Source organism: Pagrus major, chromosome 15 (assembly GCF_040436345.1).
Source record: "Pagrus major chromosome 15, Pma_NU_1.0".
Classification (NCBI taxonomy): domain Eukaryota; kingdom Metazoa; phylum Chordata; class Actinopteri; order Spariformes; family Sparidae; genus Pagrus; species Pagrus major.
In genome coordinates, this window is record NC_133229.1 from 20045143 (window position 1) to 20066613 (window position 21471).

Below are 21471 nucleotides of genomic sequence, written 5' to 3' on the forward strand. Positions count from 1 at the left end.
GTAAGGATTTAACATTGCATATTGGAGGCTTACAAGCATGCTGCTACATTCCCTCTTGTGACAGTTTCATTTCAGACATAAACATGAGACAAAGACAGGGGAATTTGATTATATGCCCTAAAGTAACAGAAACTGAAAGTGTTTATTCGAGAAAATGTAGAATGACCCTATGACAATTTGGCCTATCTCATTAGGCCTACTTAGTTGTATGATGGTAGGTCTAAATGTTTAAATGTAATGGGGTTGAAACAAAAAAATAAATATTGATTTATTTGTATCCTAAAAAGAAAATTACTATCATGTCACTTTGACAACAGAACCAGGCGTTTACTATTTTACTTTACAGTACTTTGATCCCAAAGACTGCATAACGCATAAAAACGGCTTTAAAAGGGGCGTTTACAGAAGCTTAGCACAGCTAGAAAAGATAAGATAACGTATACGTTGATTTAAGGAAATTGTTCTTATATTTCTGCCACCCGTGTTAAGCTTATAACCATGCTGATATATTTTCATTATGTTGTTAGCAGCTAATCGTGTGCCTTTTCCCTAATTACAAACAAAAACCCGATACTTTCCCCTCCAACTGCTAAATTTATTTAATGCTTTTAATTCGAGGTAAAAATCCTTTATACCGTCATAAAGTCCAGAAAGAGTTGAAGAGAGTAAATACAGCAGCTTAAGCGGAATTGTTGTGCGTTGAATGACACGGACGCATTTGATGTTACACACACGCCTCAGTCTGTCCAATCAGAGGACGCGTCTCGACAACGTAATTCCGTTCATGTGACGAACTGACATGGAAGCCTCCACGCGCATATCTGAACTGTAAAGACACTGACAGTACCCGGCTAACTCGTCTTCTGTTTTCGGTTGTTTTCTGTAGATATGAGGTACTTGCTCCGACTGGGGCACTCGTTTGCCCGCCTTCATGTGCGCTTATGTCACCAAAGTGTTTACAACAGCCACTCCACACCGCAGACAGTGAGAGTGGACCTTGGGGAGAAGTGAGTTGACTTTCGCAGCCTCCGTTCAGTTCAAGTGTTCAACTGATAGCCAGCAAGACATAACGCTAAACTTATGACGGGTGTTGTAGCTGTGTGTAGCTAGCTGCTGCTTTGATAGCCTCGCTTTTACGCGTGTAGCTCCTAAACAAAAACCAGAACAGAGAACTGGGACGTGTTGAAGACGGAATTAAATAGCTGTCTTTATTACCTGTGAACATGTCAGTGGTTTAGTATCTCATACATTTTGGTATGCTGTGCTCTCGTTGTTTTTGTAGGAAACTTGAGATCTCTTCAGGGAAGTTTGCTAGATTTGCTGATGGATCTGCTGTGGTAAAGGTACAGAAATGTGTCAACAGTTACACCAAACGGGTGCACTGCAGCACCTGGAACTTGCTCAGCATCCTCTTTTATCCACATTCTTCATAAATGTTGCTTCTACTGTTGCTATTCTACATCCATGCTGTATAAACACCATCTGCTGCATGTCTGTCCATCTTTGGATAAAGGATCCGGCCTCTGTTGCTCTTCCTGAGGTTCCTCCCCTATGATAGAGGGATTGTGAAGCCCTGTGACGTATGATTTAGGCCTTTAAAAGTAAATTTCCTTGGCTTGACTTGATTTGACCCTTAAATATTGAACCAAATTAAAATATTACTAGTTAATAGTTACATTTTGCAAACTACAAAATGTTATCCGACATAACTTTACCCTGACTTTGAGTTTTAACATTTTTTTCCCCTCAAATTGTATGCTACATATTCACAAGACTAGTAAAAAATGGCTGGATGAACCTACTTAAGAGCCTTACCCTTTATTAGTTTGTAGTATGGTTGAAAACAGATTTTTTTAGGAATATGCACCATGTAAATATTTAGCACCTCTAAAAACAGGTTGACATTGTGCTTTAGTGATGTATATTGTCAAATAAATGCATTTGCAACATACATTTTTAATTAAATTACGTAACACAAATCAGTTAACCCATGATATGGGAATCTGGGGCCTATCTGGCCCTCGGGCTGTTAGAAAACCTTTTAAAAAAGGTAATCCAGCCTTACTGTGATATTAAGATTAGTAGATTATTTTTTGGTTAATTGGTTAGTTGTTCCTTCTATAAAATGTCAGAAAATGATGAAAAATGTTGACCAGTGTTTTCTAAATCTCAAGATGATATCCTAAAATGTCTTGTATTGTCCACAACCCAAAGATATTCTGTTTAATATCATAGAAGATATGATATTCACATTTAAGAAGGTTGAATACTTGGTGATTAATTGAATAGTTGACAACTTTAATTGATAAATCTTTGCAGCTGTAGTGTATATTTTTCTCTAAAAACGTGTGGAACCACTGCTTATGATGTAGTGTATTTAAATGATATTTTTCATTAACCTGTTCCATCTCTTTTTGAAGCTGGGAGAGACGTCTGTGATGGTGACTGCTGTGAGCAAAACCAAACCTTCTCCGTCTCAGTTTATGCCTCTTGTGGTATGTTCTCAAACATTACTGAAAAATTCTCAACCTTCCCTGTGTGGGAAGTAATGTAAATGTATTTGGTAGAAGCATTTGTGGGTTGTCTCGTGAATAAATGCTCCCTTTAATAAACAGGTTGACTACAGACAGAAAGCAGCTGCAGCAGGTCGAATCCCCACTAACTATTTGAGGCGAGAGCTCGGCACCACTGACAACGAGATCCTCACCAGCAGGCTGATAGGTGACTTGATAAGAATGTGTCTTATTTTATTTATAACTTGATGTTGACTTTAGTGCTTTCACTGACAGTTCCTCATGTTTCTGTTGCTCAGACAGGTCAATTAGACCACTGTTCCCTCCTGGTTACTTTTATGATACTCAGGTCAGTTCAGTTTGAAATTGTTTTCACCATTATCTTTTGCCATCTTTTGTTTTTTTAACTAAAATGAGATTAATTTGTATTTGTCTCCAATGTCTTGTGCATGTCTGAAGGTCCTTTGTAACCTGCTGGCAGTTGATGGTGTCAATGCTCCCGATGTGCTGGCTATAAATGCAGGTGAGTTAAATCTCAGACATCCTTATTTTCACAAGGTAAAGTTTTCTTTTTTAAACCCTTGGCTAAAATGACGTTTTCTTCCATTAAAGCTTCTGCTGCTCTGGCCCTGTCCGACATCCCCTGGAATGGACCCATAGGTGAGGAACACACAACAGATTTAGGCCTGTTGACACATAATTAGAATTTTTAACCTTCAATCCTGGTTTTCACTCATCTGTCCAATTTCAATTATTGTACATTTCTTTGAAAACTAGCTTGGGACTCCATGTGTGTTTGTGTTTTTACAGGAGCTGTGCGTATGGGCATTGTAGACGGAGAGTTGCTGGTCAACCCCACCAGGGCAGAGATGTCTTCCAGCAGTCTCAACCTGATTGTGGCCGGAGCCCTTGGCAGTCAAGTGGGTAAGTTGGCAAACGATATAACACTCCCAACAGAAGCTCAGAGGTTTATTTACTGAAAAAACTTCAAAGGTCCAGTCTGTAAGATGTAGAGGTAGAGAGGTGTAGATGTAATAAAATCTGTTGTCAAATTATCACAGAAGTGGAAAATATAAATGTAAAAAAAATTATTATCTATCGCATTTTCTTCTTACTTGACTCAGATATACTTTACTTAGGTATAGATGTCATCGGCCACAAATGTGCTTAACATCTGCAATTGTCAGGTCAGGTTATTAATTAGCCTTTAATCGCATCATACACCACTTTCTTTAATGTGACTGTCTGCCAGTGATGATTGAGGCATCAGCTGAGAACGTGCTGCAGCAGGACTTTTGCCAGGCTGTGAAGCTGGGAGTCAAACACAGCCAGCAGATCATACTGGCCATCCAACAGCTTGTGCGAGAGCGTAAGGTCACCAAGCGGACTCCGATCAAGGTCTTCTCAGCCCCAACTGACATGGTGGAGCATGCTCAGCAGTAAGACCAGTGATGATACTGTTTTCCATAGTTTCACTTGGAATGTATTTAGATATGATTTCCTTCCAGCAATTAAAAAAAAAAATGTAATTGTTTGTAAATGAGACAAATCCAGTCGATATTCTTGTGATGGCTAACCTACTGGGAACCTTGATGGAGCAGTATCTGAGCATAATTTCTCATAATTGCGTGACAAAAATAGGATTCATATAGTTTTATCTCTTAGTAATGACTTGCTTTTCCTTCTTTGCAGATTAGCTTCTGAGAGGATCTATGCTGTTTTCACTAATCACACTTACGATAAGGTAAGGTTCTCTCACAACATCATGTGGCCATTTTGAGCCCATTTTAGCAAGTATTCAGTTTTCTGTTTCTGTGGATCAAAGTATTTTAAAGCAGCCAGAATCACTGATGTGTTTCTTCTCTGTGATCTGAAAATATTTATGTTTTTCAGGAGTTTCAGATTATTACAACATTAATCATATCACTATCTCGTCTTAGATTTCAAGAGATGAAGCCATCAACAAAATTCGACTAGAAACTGAAGAGAACCTAAAAGGTAGAATATCTTCATGTTGCATGGAAACAATTTTAAGTTGGCTGTTTCAAATATTGGTGCACAATCATTTTTTTCTTTTCATTATGTTTAAATTCAATCGAGTCTGTGTCTTATTTGTCAGCTGAACAGTGTCAATTCATGTCTTCCACGTGTAGAAAAATTCCCACAGGCTGAGCCCTTTGAGGTCATTGAGTCCTTCAACACAGTGAGCAAAGATGTCTTCCGCAATTTAGTGCTTAATGAGTACAAGAGGTGAGTCCATGGTGAAATGAATGTATAATGTATCATTACACATGATGGACCTCTGTAAATGATGCAAAACTTTTTGTTGTAGATGTGATGGAAGGGAGCTGACTTCCTTAAGGAACATTTCCTGTGATGTCGACCTCTTTAAACCGCTGCATGGCTCAGCTCTGTTCCAGAGAGGACAAACACAGGTAGGTACAGAGCAGGAAGGCCACAGTAATTTTGTGAAAGAAGAATATCATTGTACCCATTTTTTTAAAGAGATGGAAGACTAATGTTTGTTGGTTATATATGGGTGTTTGACTTCCTAAAGTGTTTATGGAGTCGAGAAATTAGATTTTACTGTGGAAAAAGCCTTTTATTTAGACTTCACAGAGAAATCTCAGTCCTTGTTCTCTTTCTTTCCCCGTAGGTGCTGTCCAGTGTCACATTTGATTCCCTGGAATCCAGTATTAAAGCAGACCCGATCACCACAGCTTTGAGGTGACAGACATTAATCCGCACATTCATGCTGTTTACATTATGAGGACAGTTCAGGCAGAGGTTTTCAAGTTAAAAATGTCAAACATATGCTGGTTTCAGCTTATTAAACATCATGATTTGCTGCTTTTCTTTGTCATTCATGATAGTAAATGAAGAGTGTTTGGGTTTTTAAGGTTGGTTTGAAAAAAGAACCAATTTGAAGAATTTTTTTTAGATTTTATAGACAAAACGATTAATCAAATTAATAGTAACAGCTATATTTTCCTGTCTGTATCTGAATGGTATGACTTACATGGCATGTGTTGTCCTATGTGGTAGCCTAAATTGTCCACACAGATTAAAATAAACCATTGAAAGGTTTTTCATTCATTTTCTTTCTGCAGTGGCATCAAAGACAAAAACTTCATGCTTCATTATGAAGTGAGTAAAATGCTGTTTTCTTTTTTAAAGTCACATTGAATATCAGGTGTATGATTTTGTATTCCTTAGTTTAGTTTTCGAGGTTAACTTGAAATCAACATTGCCTTTATTACAGTTCCCTCCATATGCAACCAATGAGATTGGGAAGATGGGAGGCATCAACAGGAGAGAGCTTGGACATGGTTTGTAGTCATTGTCTTCATTCCCATCAAGAACCTTATGGACAAAGACTGTAAATGTGGATGTGTTTGTTGATGTTTGTGTTTATCTAAAGGGGCCCTGGCTGAGAAAGCTCTGAGACCAGTCATTCCTAAAGACTTCCCTTTCACTATCAGGGTCACTGCTGAGGTGCTGGAGTCAAACGGTGAGTGTGGTGACGCAGTTTTTAAGTTTTTAAAACAATACTGTCGCCACAGGAAATCTATTTATTGTCTAGCAGGATGTCTGAGACAGGAACATGGGGTTACAATGTCTGACAGCTTATTGCTGTATTTCCCTTCCTCTCCCTATATCCACCTCTTTATGTTCTTTCAGGATCCTCCTCAATGGCTTCAGCGTGTGGAGGCAGCCTCGCACTGATGGATGCAGGTACCACTACCATAATGTCTGTTGTCAATTTTTTTTTTCTTATGTTTACTTGAATGTACTATAAGGAGTTCTTAACTGATTATGAAAGAGTTTCAACTTAATACCGATGCCACTAAATATCGTCTTTAAGAAAACGACACCTTCAAGAAGATTGGCTATTTCTATATGACTTTTCTTAATGCCACCGTGTTGGATTCCCTGTAAAATCTTAATTACTAGTGCATGTTGATAACTTAAGCATTCTCAACAAAATAACTATTACTGAGCAACTGAATCTGTTAGCTGTAGCTGCAAAAATTTTGTTTCTTTTTCTTATGATGCTACTTAAAGCAAATCGACACTATTTAAATATTGATATATAGGACATATCAAGGTTTGCTTTAGTGTTTCAATTTACATAATAAGGTGAAGTTGTGTGATAATATGTAGCTAATATGTCCAAATTTGTGTCTTCCAGGTGTGCCCATCTCTTCTCCTGTTGCAGGTGTAGCAGTGGGCCTCATCTCCAAGGCTGTTCCAGGGAAACCTGCTGAGATCCAAGATTACAGATTACTAACTGATATTCTGGTATGGTGTACAACTGTAGCCAGTGTGTGACCAACTTTGTTATATTGGAGATGTTGAATATGAGCTAATTGTTATTTTCTAAACAGGGAATAGAGGATTACCTTGGAGACATGGACTTCAAATTAGCAGGAACAAACAAGGGCATCACTGCGTTACAGGTATTAGGAAGTTGGCTCATTCTGTAGCTGAAAGGGGTGGAAAATTAGATAAATTTACTTGAAAAGGTATCTGTTTTTCAGAGAAATATTTCTCCTGGCCTATTTTGTGATTGTATTTTGTTTTTTGGTTCCTATTTTAAACACCTTTATTTAACCTCCAGGCTGACGTAAAGATCCCAGGTTTGCCTCTGAAGGTGGTCATGGAGGCCATCCAACAGGCCACTGGTAAGCTCAAAAGAATAAAGTTTTTTTCACAAAAAATAAAGTGTGTACACATTTTTGGGGGTGGGTTTTAATGACCTTTTGTTTCAATATTATTATGCTCTAGTGGCAAAAAGGGAAATCTTGGGCATCATGAAGAAATGTATAGCAAGCCCCAGAGGGACTAGGAAGGAGAATGGACCTGTTGTTGGTAAGATTTGTGTTTGAACATAAATTTGTGTTCACACATTTTGAAGGAAGAGGATCATTGATGTGCATGCGTTCATTCTTTCCTCAGAAAATGTCCGGGTGCCTGTTTCCAAGCGAGCACGCTTTGTTGGTCCAGGAGGTTACAACCTTCGCAGACTACAAGCTGAAACAGGTAACGTGTAGTCGGAAATTAATATTTAATTGAATAAGAAAACCAACCAAAAACATGATGTCTTTGTGATTGAAGTACAGTTTTGTCGTTTTATCAGTTAAAAGTGTCTGTGTTGCTGCACAACACAGACACTTTTAACAGAATGTTGTAACTGGAGATTTGTTTTTTCCTCTTAAGGTGTGACAATTAGTCAGGTGGACGAGGAGACTTTCTCTGTGTTCGCTCCAACGCCGGGAGCCATGAGTGAAGCCCAAGAATTCATCACTGACGTCTGCAAGGATGATGTGAGTCTCCAACACTTGTAAATGCACACAGATGTTTGCATGTGTATATATACACTATGTGCATTAACATACATGTATATTTCTGTCCTCTGTTGCAGCAAGAACAGCAGCTGGAGTTTGGCGCCATCTACACTGCTACCATCACAGAGATAAGGTAAACTATTACATTGCATGTAAAACAGTATTTGTTACCAGTCATTAGCAATCAATTTTAATATGCTGTCTAGCAGAATTTTATTCATGTTCTCCATGAATACCAAAATCAAATTATGAATAATCAAACCTCAAACAGCTTCTGAAGTCTTTTCCTGCTCTGCTTCAGGGACATTGGTGTGATGGTAAAACTTTATCCCAACATGAGTGCTGTCCTGCTGCACAACTCACAACTGGACCACAAACGGGTCAGAACATTTCCCTCTGCATACTGTTTGCCTTCATTTCCATGTTTCTCTTTGGATTTTGGAGGGTAATTTCTCTGTATTTTCTTCTTTTAGATCAAACATCCAAGTGCTTTGGGTTTAGAGGTGGGACAGCAGATACAGGTATGTGTCAATAACTACAAACTGTGTTTTCAAAAGTCACCTCCTGTGTTTACATTCTGGGCTCACCTTCTCTGCCAACAGGTCAAGTACTTTGGACGGGACCCAACAGACGGAAGAATGAGACTTTCACGGAAGGTGCTCCAGTCCCCTGCAGCAACTCTCGTCAAGACAATGAGTGAGAAACAGAGCATCTCCATGGGTTCAAGCAACAGCCACACGGACAGCACTGGTTTGTGACACATCAGGCTAACTTCTGGCTTTGCAACCAAAGTGGATTTAAACTTTGGTTTAAACCAAGAGCATCAGATCCAGTGCTGTACATAAAGAGGTTTACCCTGCTGCTGTGGTGGGTATGGACTTGGTTAAACCGCACTGGAGTGGACTGCAGCTCATCACATAACAGCGTCCTGCTGTTATTGTGCTTCAATGAATGTGCACAAACTGAATGAGCACTTGGATAAGAACGAGCAGTGGACACACATTTTCAAATATTATAAATCTGTTGTATTTTTAAGTATCCCCTTGTATGGTGTCTTGTTTTCAGATTTGCCAACTCAGCTAGCATTGACAGCATCAAGCATAAGGGGGGTGATATTCTCTTTCAGTTTCATCTATCACAGTGATCTAGCAGCTTTTACCCAACAGACACAGTGCGATCTAACGATGTTTTTTTAATTCATGTGTGTGATAACACTGCCTCTTGTGTGTATGGAATTTACCACATGTTTGGTGTTCACTGTGGCACTGTGTCGTCTGCCAAGATCAAGATATGGACAAAGAAGGAAAAATGGAAGAGCTTTTGTTATATTTCCCTTTTATGTTGTGCACATAAAATTTATAAATAAAACAATGTTGGCTTTGTAGTGTTAAAATTCACAAACATTTTGAGCAGAAAACACGCACACATAAAAAAACAGATGAGAATCTTGCTGAAGCCAACAACAAATGAAGTGCCACAAATTGTACTCATCGTGAAAAAGATCCAATACAACCAGTCAAAATGGAAAAACCATGAAACCAGTCGTAGTAAAAGTAGAATTACCTCTTAGGCTATAAGAAAAACAGGTTACATTTAGCAACCATTGACCAGGCATTGATAGTGACACTATGTTAAGTTTGAAATCATCTTCCACCCACCCTGGAGCAGGCCTAGTCATTTTACCACTGTAATTCACAGCAGCTCAGACCTCATCACTAATTGTAAGTCCCATGAAGACACCTGCTTGACATCCAAGATACAAAATTCAAGATAACTTTATTCGTCCCTCCAGAAATTTGTCCCGGACATAAAGGTTACAGCATAAAAGATACAATATAGTGCCGTTACAGGCATAAAGAACAGACCATTACTTTCATTGCTGTTTGGACCTGTGAGTTTATTTGTGATTTTAACTTAGTTGATATGCTACCATACCATATTATTCCCTGATGTAATTTACTCTGTCAACGCACGATAAAATAACATCATTACCCGCTGCTCAACCCTAAACAACCTGAGTCTATGCAAGAAGTGGAGTCATGTGTAGGGTTCAGCCAGTGGGCTCCTAAATACGCACATGGTGAGGGACAGATTCTTACATCAATGAGACTTCCACCCCTGAGGCACAGAAAATTGGGAAATACCCATGATAGGAACTGCTGTGTCACACTGACTGGACCTGCTGCCCCACTGGTGGTTTGTCTGATAGACTGAAGAATTGTTTACTTAAATAAGAATGCAATTATTTTGCCTCTAGCAGAATTCGTAGCTCACTTACATTTATGATTTAACACTAACCCCATCACAGAAATATGCACCAAATTAAGAGGGTGAAAACTGAAATAGATTTTAATACTATGAATTACTCTCTGAATGCAGATACTCTTCCATCTGACATGTTATTGAAGTACTTACTGCAACATGTTTTTTTTTTTCTAGGCTGGAGGACATTAAGGATGCTCAATATCTGTACTCATAAACTGAAGTGGTATTAAAATTATGTGTGTGTCTGTTTGTCTCACTGGTCCAATGGGCAGGTGCTGGAAAAAGCTTCATGTTTGGTCCTAGAGCTTAATAAATTCAGAAATACAGTAAAAATAATACGGAGAACTGTTATTTATTTATTTATTCTTTAGATTTAAACCATTTTAATTTGAATATTAGTTTTAACAATGGTGCAAGACTGTCTTTGTTTCAATTAAGTAGGTAGTACACTACTCAGAATTACTCAGGGATATTGGGATATGGGTGCATATATGCATGTGCATGGATATGCAATAAAAGTCAAATGAAATGTGTTGCCCTATTTTTGGGGGCATTTTGAGAAATATTCACAAAACACAAAATAAAAAATCCAGATATGTCATAAAATAAACAGGTGAGACACTAAAATATCTAATGTTGAGTATTGCTATATCTATTGTTGTAAAAAGCAGCTAAAAGAAAAGGCTTATTGTTATGTACGAGTCACCTGCAGGTGACTGTTGCTGCTGTTCCCCTCGCTGCCGATAGGTGGCGCGGTGATCTGGCGCTGCTGCGGTTCCCATTGGACGGTGTCGCTCGGAGGAGGAGACCCCGCGGCAGTCAGCGCTTGATTGACGTCGAAGAAGAAAAAGAACACAAGATCGGATTACAAGATGGCGGTCTGTGGACGTTAGCAAGAAGGCCGTTAGAGTTGTTGTGTTCTCTGTGAATTTTCCTGTTTAACATTAGGCCTCCTGTTGAGTTGTTTCACATCGTTAGCGTAATGTGTTTATGAAGTAGCTACTGATATATTGTGACTGATATAGTGAACTTCACTTAGACGTGCATGTTTTGTAACATGCGGGTGGAAACAAAGTTAACAGGTCGAGGGTAGGAAAACACCAGACGGGGTGAGGTGATAGCTTGTTAGCAGCTAGCTAGCCTGCTAGCTCCGACTCGGTTAACCATGTCGGACACTCGGCGGCGAGTGAAAGTGTACACGCTAAACGAGGATCGGCAGTGGGACGATCGGGGTACCGGACACGTTTCGTCTACCTTTGTTGAACGGCTAGGTGGGGTGGTATCATTATTAGTTCGGGCCGAATCAGACGGTAAGTTCCCATTTAACATAGCCGCATTGACGTTACGTTGGCTAGCGTTAGCATGCTAATTCCTGGTTGTTCGGACATAATGATACAGTTAGCTATTATCTACACTTTGTGGACTTACTTGGCTTTTTTATTTTTGATTATCATGTCGCATTTGGAGCCAGTCGTTTGAGACTGCTCGAACAACCAGTATTAACACTGTTATTAGATAAAAGACAATCATTTATGGAATAGCTTCGTGCTAGCAAAGCCCGTTGCTTTAGCAGGCGACGTGATCTCCGTAGCATGGGGGGCCTTCAAAGTCTAGTCTTAAACGTACAAACTTGTTATTACTCAGGATCATAAACCATTACGTGTTCATGCAAACATCATGTAAAAGTTATTAACAATGGAAATGGGCTATCGGTGGCTAATTAGCCCTGCTGATGTTAGTTTCAAGTTTTCTATTTTATATAACATTGTTTTATACACGTTTCACATTGTCCTTTTAACGTTGAATACTCAAAACTAGGCCAATTAAGTGATCTTAACTTTGAAGAATATGTTATCATTGGTTAATCTTTTGTTCTGATACTTCCCAGTGGCTCTAAAGTGGAAACTTACCCAAGTCTTTGTGTTTTAGGATCACTACTGTTGGAGTCGAAGATAAGCCCGAATACCGCATATCAGAAACAGCAGGTAAGAATAGATTGGATCGACTCAAATCTCTCACTCAACTCAAATTCCAAAATTATGAGCCAGAGTGTTATATTTGACTCTTTACAGTATGAGACTTGTTGCAGGACAATTACTGCTACCATGATGCAGTGCACACAATGGGAATTTACCATCAGGTCCGATTGTAAACCTTGGAACAAGTAGCTAATAGACATATCACATCATCAAACTTGTTGTTCATATTTTTAATAGTGAGAACCGTGATCGATATGTGTGACAGAAATGTGGCACAGTTTTTGAGTTTGGAAAAACAGATCGGAGCCAAGTGTTTCCTATGCATGCTGTTGACAAAGTGATCTAATTCATTTTTTAAAGGACTTGCATGAAAGTGCCTGTATGTGTTTAGTTAATATGTGTTTTTTTGAGTTTGACCTTTCTGTCTGAACAACTGTGTGTGAATATGATAAGTACAGTTTGATGTTTCTTTCTCCTTCTTGCAGGACACACTGATTGTCTGGTCGGAAGCAGATAATTATGACCTTGCCCTAAGTTTCCAGGAAAAGGCTGGCTGCGATGAGATCTGGGAGAAGATTTGCCAGGTAACATCATTCCTGTTTTACCAAAGTTTTGTGCATTGTTTAAAAATGTTTGTTCACTCGAGGGTACACAAACAGCAGCGGTGCAGGTCTATTGGTGTAAAAGTCTTTGACACTGCCACAAGGTAATCAATACTTACAGTTCTTTCCTTCATATTTACCTACAATTTATTGCCCAGGTTCAAGGCAAGGACCCTGCCCTGGACATCACCCAGGACCCCATTGATGAGTCGGAGGAGGAGCGCTTTGAGGAGATTCCAGAGACAAGCCACCTGGTGGAGCTCCCTCCATGTGAACTAAGCCGACTGGAGGAGATAGCTGATCTGGTCACCTCTGTCCTGTCTTCGCCCATCCGGAGGGAAAAACTTGCTCTGGCCCTGGTGAGCGAGGGCTACATCAAGAAACTCCTGGGTCTCTTCAGAGTATGTGAGGACCTGGACAACAGGGAAGGCCTACATCACCTCTATGAGATTGTCCGAGGTGTCTTGTTCCTCAATAAAGCGGCCCTCTTTGAGGTGATGTTCTCTGACGACTGTATCATGGATGTGGTGGGCTGCCTTGAGTATGACCCAGCGCTGGTTCAGCCTAAACGGCACCGGGAATTCTTGACCAAGACAGCAAAGTTTAAGGAGGTGATCCCTATCACAGACTCTGAGCTGCGGCAGAAGATCCACCAGACCTACCGGGTGCAGTACATCCAGGACATCATCCTGCCCACACCGTCTGTCTTTGAGGAGAACTTCCTGTCCACACTCACCTCCTTCATCTTCTTCAACAAGGTGGAGATTGTCAGTATGCTGCAGGTAAGGATCTAAACCAGGTAATTTGTATTATTCGTTGAGGTACAGTTTTCTTTGTATAATGTTTTTTTCTGTGCCAAATTCCATACCAGTTGACCACTTCTGCATGTACAGTATTTTCCTGAATCTAAAGTGTAGTTTGGCTAGTGGTTCATTTTTCACTGTGTTGCCACTGACTGACTGAATTTTGTTTGACAAATGCACGTACAGCCCTTCCTGTGGTTCCAGACAAGAAAATAAACTAAACATTTCTTCTCTTCTATCTTATTTGCATTAATTGAAATCTTAAATAGATGAAATGGGTAAGGATTGTGCTCATCTACCTGTACATGTTGTGATCAAGCAATGCTTATTGTCTCCCAGGAGACTTCTTAATTTATGGTACTTTTGTCCTTTAGTGAAATATGTCTCTTTTGTAATGTGACGATTGACCCATTTTAAAAATGTAAAATAATAAAAAAACATTTCTGAAAGGTCATTCAGCCAATGATTTAATGTCCATTTTATTGTTTCTACATGGATGTCAAAATGGAGCTTCTGTTAGGCATGTGTTATTTGGAAAAAAAATGTACCATATAATCATTTTCATGATGCTGAGGTTATTCATCCATTTCATGTTTGAGTGTTTAGCATCCAATGATTGTGCTTCATGGCCAAAGAGAAGTGGAGTGGCTGTCTCTAATGAATCAGGGGTCTCTGTGTTGTTAGAATAGTTCACTTTTTTGATTGTTAATTCTTGGTGCTGCAAAACTTGAGTACAACTGACCAGGATTACGTTTTGTAATCCTCCACTGTTTCTCTATGTATTGTTGCCACTTTCTGTTTCTTGAGAGTCTTGATTTCTTAACCCTGTTTTTCTTGCGTCACAGGAGGATGAGAAATTTCTAACGGAGGTCTTTGCACAGCTCACAGATGAAGCCACAGAGGACAGTAAAAGGAGAGAGCTCGTAAGTCAAAAATGACAAATCTCCAGGCCAGATTATGTTTTTTGTGTTAAAATGCAGATGCAAACAGTATCACCATGTTGGCTTTCATTGTTGTGAGAATACAGTGTTCACTATTACTGTTCTTTTTATATGGTTTTCCATAATGATTTAAATGCGAGTTACGACATGGTCTCGTTGCTTGTGATACTACAGCTTTGTCAGCGTTATTCATTCAACATTGAAGGTTCTCACTGAGAGTGAAATAGCAAATCATTCATTCCATGGGTCCTTCCATTTGTCATTTATTCACTTCAGAAGAAGCTCCACACTGTACAAATGAAACAGCGCATTGGGATAATGTAAATGCTCTTAACTTTTTCCTTTAATGAGACAACTGCTGATTAACCATTACTTTTTTCCTCTAATCCTCAGGTGAACTTTGTCAAGGAATTTTGTGCATTCTCACAAACGTTGCAGCCGCAAAACAGGGACGCTTTCTTCAAAACTCTGGCAAATCTAGGCATTTTACCTGCTCTTGAAATAGTCATGGTAAGGCATTGAATGAATGTGAATGTTCTCAGTAGGTGTCAATAAAACAGTTTTAACATGTTAAGCCTATAAATGATCAACTCAGAAAAGATTTTGTGTGTGTGTGACCTCTCACCTCCTATTTTTCTCCTGTTTAGGGAATGGATGACCTGCAGGTGAGGGCAGCAGCTACAGACATCTTCTCTTACCTGGTGGAATTCAGCCCCTCCATGGTCAGGGAGTTTGTCATGCAGGAGCCACAGCAGACAGACGATGTAAGCATTTAAAAATCACTGTTAACAAGCATGCTTCCACTTTTTAGATGTCAGGCGGTTGTTTGGTTCAGTTCAGGATTGCCTTTATGAAATAATACATATTTGAAAAAGTTTTATGTATCACAGTAAGGTTGCAACAAAACTAATCATTGAACAGAATATTTCAATTACGTACTGTTGTCAAGTAGGTTGATACTAAATTTGGTGGACTGTCTGATCTACAAACATACCTTCTCAGTACTTCCCAAATACATTCTTTATAGGTCTGTGCTGCATACATTTTTACACAATTCATGTGCACAAATAACTGCACATGGCACAACGCTTTCCGAATTAAAACCTGAAGCCTTAAAGGCTCCAAAGCACTAAGTAGTTGAGGTGAACTCCAAATATCAAATGGGCTTTTGAATCGTTGGTGATTGTTATCTACTTTTATAACTTCTATTCCTATACACAAAAGAAGTTGTATAGTTGAATGAATCCACAATCTTTCTTGCCAACAAATGTCCTCCGTAGGGGAAGGGTTGCTTGACTGTCATGCAGTTCTTTTGTTTAATTTCTCTTATAAGTTGACCAAAACTACATCGTTATGACTTAATCTTTTCTGTTTGTGTTTTCTTTTGCTTACAGGATGTTCTGCTGATAAATGTTGTGATCAAGCAGATGATTTGTGACTCTGACCCAGAGTTAGGAGGGGCCGTCCAGCTGATGGGTCTGCTCAGGACGCTCATCGACCCCGAGAACATGCTGGCTTCCACCAATGTAAGCAGAACCAACACACACAAGAATTCACATAGTGGTGGGCTAGAAAATTGTGTATTGATGGCCAGGATCATCATACTTGTAAACACACAAGGATAGCTGACTTGGTGTTAAACCTGTGTAGCATATCTGTTTTCCCATGTGATGCCTCCCAGACACACTGCGGCGAGGAAATTGCAAATTCACCCAAATTTGAAACATCAACAGCACATTTCAAAACTTCTTTTCCTTTGTTTCCTTTTAGAAAACTGAGAAGACAGAATTTCTGAGCTTCTTCTACAAGTACTGCATGCATGTCCTGACTGCTCCTCTGCTGGCCAACACAGCACATGACAAAAACTCAAAAGGTAAGCTGAGGACAGAGTTGTCACATAATCTGATCCAAACTTGTGTGTTTCAGACTTCAGACAAATAGAGAATTTGACTGATTACTCTGTGTCATGGCCTTTCAGATCTGCAGGAGGGATCAACTAAGATCAACCCGGTCTGTCCAGGTGAGGGTTGTGTTTGCTGGAAATGATTATTCTTGGAGTGACATTATAGTTCAGTTTAAATTGAATAACTCAAAAATATCCAGTTTGTGTTTGGAGAAATTGCAGGACTGTAAGAAGTAGTCTGCAGCTTCATTGCATTCATTCGTATCGTCAGGGTGAATAAGCTCTGTTTGTTTTGTGTAGACAACTTCCAGACGGCTCAGCTGCTGGCACTGATCCTGGAGCTTCTGACCTTCTGTGTGGAGCACCACACCTACCACATCAAGACCTACATCATGAACAAAGACCTGCTCAGGAGAGTGCTGGTGCTCATGAACTCAAAACACACCTTCCTGGCTCTTTGTAAGTCACAGTGATTCACACACACATTCAATACCTCTGCTGCTTTGTCTTTGCCTCTCTAAATGCTCTGTCACAGTTATCCTACTTTCTGAATTGACTTTTATCAAGTATACGTCATGGGTTTTTCTGTAATCATACTTAATTTAACTGAGATGTCTGTTTTTGTCCAAGGTGCCCTGCGTTTCATGCGCAGGATCATTGGTCTGAAGGATGAGTACTACAACCGCTACATCATCAAAGGGAACTTGTTTGAGCCTGTCATTAACGCCCTGCTGGACAACGGCACCCGATACAACCTCCTCAACTCAGCCATCATTGAGCTCTTTGAGTTCATTAAAGTGGTGAGTAGACGCATAGAACGTACCTCAATGAAAAGTATTCGTCAGTGTAGAGTTTGACACTGAGAGGGGATTGTTTGTGGATTTTTTTCTTATTGCTGTGTTCTCTTTCCAGGAGGACATCAAGTCTCTCATAGCTCACATTGTGGATAACTTCTACAAAGCACTTGAATCCATTGAATACGTCCAGACTTTCAAGGGCCTGAAAGGGCGGTACGAGCAGGAAAAAGACAGGCAGAGTCAGAGACTCAACAGGTCAGTACAGCGATTGGACACAAAGGTGATATTCCTATATCCCTGGTTCCCAATGCTACATTTATCTCCTTTTTCTGGTGATGACTGTACTTCATAAAGTATTTTACCCCCCTATAGATATCGCAGAGATGCTCGGTCGTTGGACGAGGATGAGGAGCTGTGGTTCAATGATGACGACGATGACGATGATGGAGAGGCTGTGGAGAAGAGCCGAATGGAGGACGACTTCTCCGACAGCTACGGCAAGTACATGGAAGCCAAAAAAGGTAAGCTGCTCTGGTATTACTGAGTTGATATGTTTTCCTTTTTATTGCAACAGTGTCTGATACTTACAGTCTCTGTAACTGCAGGAGCTGCCAACGGAGCTAATGGTGCCAACAACAACGGGAAAGCTGCTGCAATCCCACCTGCCTCACCTACCGTCACTCCGAACAACAGTTCAACTTCTTCTGTCAAAACTGTTGCTCTTCCTGCCACACCAGTCGTGAAGGTAATGCGTCTTGAGATCCAGTTATTTACAAACGCACCTGTCAGCAGCTACTTTTTAGCTAACATCACTGCCATAGTTGAACTGTAGAAGTTTCAAAAACTGTTCTGTGTTTGAGAACGTTGAAGACTGAAGCACAAGTTTTTATCATATATCAGAAACAAAAGTTTCAAAAGCAAGTGTATTTCTTCCTCAAGTATAAATGAAAACTGATCCTGATGGACAGACAGCACCTGCAGGAATCTGTTTTTTGCCTGGCATGTAGGGCTGCAACTAACTATAATTTTCATTGTTGAACAAACTGTTGCTTATTTTCTTGACAATTGATTAGCTGTTTGGTCTATAAAATGTCAGAAAATGGTGGAAAAAATGTCAAACCGTGTTTCCCAAAGCCCAAAATTATGTTTTTACAAATTTCTTATTCTGTCCACAACCCAAAGATTTAGTTAACTGCCAAAGAGGAGTAAAGAAACTAGACAATCTTGACATTTAAGAAGCTTAAATCAGAGTTTCCCTTTTTTCTTCAATCAATTATCAAAATAGTGGGTGGCTGATTTAATAGTTGACAACTAATTGATTAATCCTTGCAACTCTAATTGCTTGTCTTTTTTAATGTTTTTCTTCCTTTCCCTTAGACTGCTCTGGTTGGTTTGGTGGACTACCCTGACGATGAGGACGAAGAGGAGGAAGATGAAGAAGAGCAGTCTCCGAGGAAGCGGCCCCGCCTGAGCTCTTAAGGCTGATTGTCCTCTGTTTGATCGTGGCGGACGGACACTGAGTCCCTCCCATCCTCCCTCCTCTGGTCGTCTCATTGGTCCTTGGCCTGCCCGTGCCACCTGTCAGTCTCACTGAGGAGACGGGCAAAGACGAGCTCCCACCTCACTCAGTCCCTCCTGATCTCTGCTCCTCTTTTCTCCCTCAGTGGAAGGAGATGGAGAGCTTCTCTTTTGCAAAGAAAGACAGATCAGTCCGTTCCTTCAGCCCGCTGATTTTACCTCTTCCTTTTTACCAACTGCCTCCTCTAGGAGATCACAAAAACTCTTTTTTCTCACTGACCCTTTGCCAACTCATCACTCCTGTCTCTCATAACACTCTCCTGCTCTCCTCCTGAACAACTTTCTCCTCCTCATTCACCATCCTACGTACCGACCGGAGAGTCTGCAGTGGATATAACGGTGCCAAGGCGGTTCCCAACTCTGCTCTGTTGCTATAGCAACAGCAGCAAGGAAGCTGCGGTACTAAAGCAACCCCGCAGGAACCCTCACATGTCCTCATTTGAACTCTCCCTTCCATCCACGTCGAACCCGAACCAATGAGCTCCAGAGACAAGAGGAAGCCGGAACACATCCAGCCAGTGTACGAACTGTTCAGCAGGCCAGTCAGGCTAGCAGGACTAGCCGTCATAGTTATAGAAAAAGCTTGACTGGCTGAAGTAGTGTGTGCCGCCCTGCCACAGAACTGTTCACTTTTGTCGGGTATAGAGAGATCTAGGCAACATAGAAGAATTACACAAAATGTTGAGAGACAAGGGAGGGGACAGATGACAAAATGTACCAGGATGAACACTCAGCAGTAATGAGATCCAGAGGAGCCGGACTCAAACCTTCAAAAGCCATGGCGTCAGTTTGGCCAAGGCACACACAAAAACACACACGACGTCTCACACACAGGACTGCGTTAGCCAGAAATCCTGTATTTCATGAATTTGTTAAAAAGTACTGTACAGATGTTATTTTTTTTCTTTTTAATCATTTGCCCCTGATCTGATTTTCAAAGGGGAGACAGATACCTACCTACCTGTGTATTTTTGTTGTTGTTGCACAAAAGGTGGGGTCACTGTTCACCCTTTCAGTCCAGTTCATTTGATTCAATGTAAAATGCAGAGAAGTTGCAAATGCTGGTTTTAAAAATAACGTATTAAAACTGCAGTAAAGTCCTTTTTGCAGCCAACATTTTGAGGATGTCTGGAGTTTTGTATTTTAGTGGATTCAAGGATTTAGTGGCCTCATTATGATGCACACAGACAGTAGCCCGGTTTTTGTTTTGACTGGGTAAAAAGCTGAGCTGCTGGTGTGCTTGGAGTAGATTTATTGCACACTCTTGTTTCAGGAGGTTCAGCTCTCGGCACCATTCTCTCACACAGATCTCAGGTTCAGAGTTCAATTTGCATCAGAACGAAAAAGGCTTAATCTCGTCTTTGCACTGTAACACTCTATTCCTGAACGTAGAATAATTCCAGTGTGTTGAGGAGCTTTTATCTGAGTTTGAAGGTCCAGAATTGTCAACAAAAGTTTGATCCAGGTCGGAAATATTCAGCTTTGTTCCAGATCAAAAATAAGTTTTAGGGAAGTTTTTTTTCTCCGTGATTGGATGAGCTGTTTTTTATCAGTTGCGATAAAAGATGATATAATCCCAGAGTCGATGCAGGACAGGCTTTGAATCAAAATGTGGAGTGTTTGAGACACACAACACACAGGTTTGACAGTGTCAAGGCTATGAGACATTTCAGTGTCGGGTTGAAACATTTCTCGTGTTATATCTTCTCTCCTGGTTACACCACAAGCACACTGAGAGACAGATGAAGGGAATCAAAAATGACTTGGAAAAACACGCCAGATCAGACTTTTATCTTCAACAAGCAGCAGGGTAGGAGCACAAGTAAGATGATTATTGCCAATGTGCTCTTCAGGAGTTCAGCAGTACATGAGCGCCGAATTGTCTTTCCTCCTGTCTGAAGCGACACCCAACAAATATGACTGTTTCTGCTCTCCCTTGATGAATTTGTACCAAGTGCATTTACTACCACTATCCATTCTTAACATTTGTATGAATTTATTTGATAAGTTTTGAAATTAAATGTGACCCTGACGTTTAACTTGTGAATCGAGCTTTGTTTTAATTTACCGATTTGGCAATTGGAGCTTCAAAATTTCTAATTCTGAACTATTCCTTTGAGTTGATAGTTGTATTTAATCAAATCTCTCAAACATGACCCTTGATATTTATAAAAATAATATTTTATTCGAATTGTAACAGAAAAATGTTAGGATACAAACTTTTTTTTTTTTTTCCAATTGTCACTCAGGATAGTGTTCCACACACCAGTGCCTGTTGGGGCCTCGTCACTGAACACTGACCTGGCGTCCACAACTCTGTATTTTATGTTACGTATCACACAGCACGACGCAGCTCATTGTCACTTTTTGTTTCCACTTTGTGGTGCTCGAGAACACTCGTACATGAAAGTAAAGGACATGAGTACACAAAGGGTAGATGACACCTTGGAAAGTTCATGCTAATGATTGTCACAGAAGGCTTTCTCACTGCTGCCAGAAGATGGCGCAGTACCACTTACTCAAATGGCATGTAGAAGTCTTGGGGGCCCACACTGTTATCAAACGTGAAAATTGCAGATGATTGGACTTAACACTGAAACAGCAACTTCCTCTTTAATGGCGATGACAATAACTCATCATATACCATCATCAAGGTTTTAAGTCTTTTCTGACCAAATTGTTGAGCCATTTTGTCACACCCATTACCACAAGTCACAAGTGTACCAATTTTCATCATTTTTG

At 40.1% G+C, this 21471-nt stretch overlaps 2 protein-coding genes across 2 annotated transcripts; both read left to right on the plus strand.

The window, feature by feature from the left end:
- The first annotated feature begins 799 nt into the window (after nucleotides 1-799).
- On the plus strand, nucleotides 800-9243 carry pnpt1 (polyribonucleotide nucleotidyltransferase 1, mitochondrial). Its single transcript, XM_073482501.1, has 28 exons — nucleotides 800-1007; nucleotides 1283-1343; nucleotides 2421-2495; nucleotides 2616-2721; nucleotides 2813-2862; nucleotides 2973-3036; nucleotides 3126-3173; nucleotides 3324-3437; nucleotides 3766-3952; nucleotides 4206-4257; nucleotides 4454-4511; nucleotides 4667-4763; nucleotides 4846-4948; nucleotides 5170-5240; nucleotides 5624-5660; nucleotides 5776-5842; nucleotides 5935-6024; nucleotides 6195-6248; nucleotides 6706-6815; nucleotides 6902-6973; nucleotides 7135-7198; nucleotides 7302-7385; nucleotides 7473-7556; nucleotides 7734-7840; nucleotides 7939-7994; nucleotides 8163-8241; nucleotides 8335-8382; nucleotides 8464-9243. Exons 1-28 carry the CDS (start codon nucleotides 889-891, stop codon nucleotides 8617-8619), a joined length of 2313 nt encoding a protein of 770 aa, XP_073338602.1. The 5' UTR covers nucleotides 800-888; the 3' UTR covers nucleotides 8620-9243.
- A 1712-nt stretch (nucleotides 9244-10955) lies between these two features.
- On the plus strand, nucleotides 10956-19843 carry LOC141009172 (serine/threonine-protein phosphatase 4 regulatory subunit 3-like). Its single transcript, XM_073481630.1, has 16 exons — nucleotides 10956-11436; nucleotides 12056-12111; nucleotides 12591-12689; nucleotides 12866-13489; nucleotides 14356-14433; nucleotides 14845-14961; nucleotides 15099-15215; nucleotides 15846-15977; nucleotides 16222-16324; nucleotides 16430-16471; nucleotides 16655-16813; nucleotides 16985-17154; nucleotides 17267-17406; nucleotides 17524-17672; nucleotides 17757-17896; nucleotides 18529-19843. The coding sequence occupies exons 1-16, from the start codon at nucleotides 11292-11294 to the stop codon at nucleotides 18628-18630; spliced, it is 2373 nt and encodes a 790-aa protein (XP_073337731.1). The 5' UTR covers nucleotides 10956-11291; the 3' UTR covers nucleotides 18631-19843.
- The last annotated feature ends 1628 nt before the right edge of the window (nucleotides 19844-21471 follow it).

Coding starts and splice junctions, on each gene's coding strand:
- LOC141009172 (XM_073481630.1), top strand. CDS start 11,292: ATGTCGGACACTCGGCGGCGAGTGAAAGTGTACACGCTAAACGAGGAT. Junction 12,690..12,865: donor TCTGGGAGAAGATTTGCCAG/GTAACATCATTC, acceptor TTTATTGCCCAG/GTTCAAGGCAAGGACCCTGC. Junction 14,962..15,098: donor CTGCTCTTGAAATAGTCATG/GTAAGGCATTGA, acceptor TCTCCTGTTTAG/GGAATGGATGACCTGCAGGT.
- pnpt1 (XM_073482501.1), top strand. CDS start 889: ATGAGGTACTTGCTCCGACTGGGGCACTCGTTTGCCCGCCTTCATGTG. Junction 3,953..4,205: donor ATGGTGGAGCATGCTCAGCA/GTAAGACCAGTG, acceptor CCTTCTTTGCAG/ATTAGCTTCTGAGAGGATCT. Junction 6,974..7,134: donor AGGGCATCACTGCGTTACAG/GTATTAGGAAGT, acceptor TTTAACCTCCAG/GCTGACGTAAAGATCCCAGG.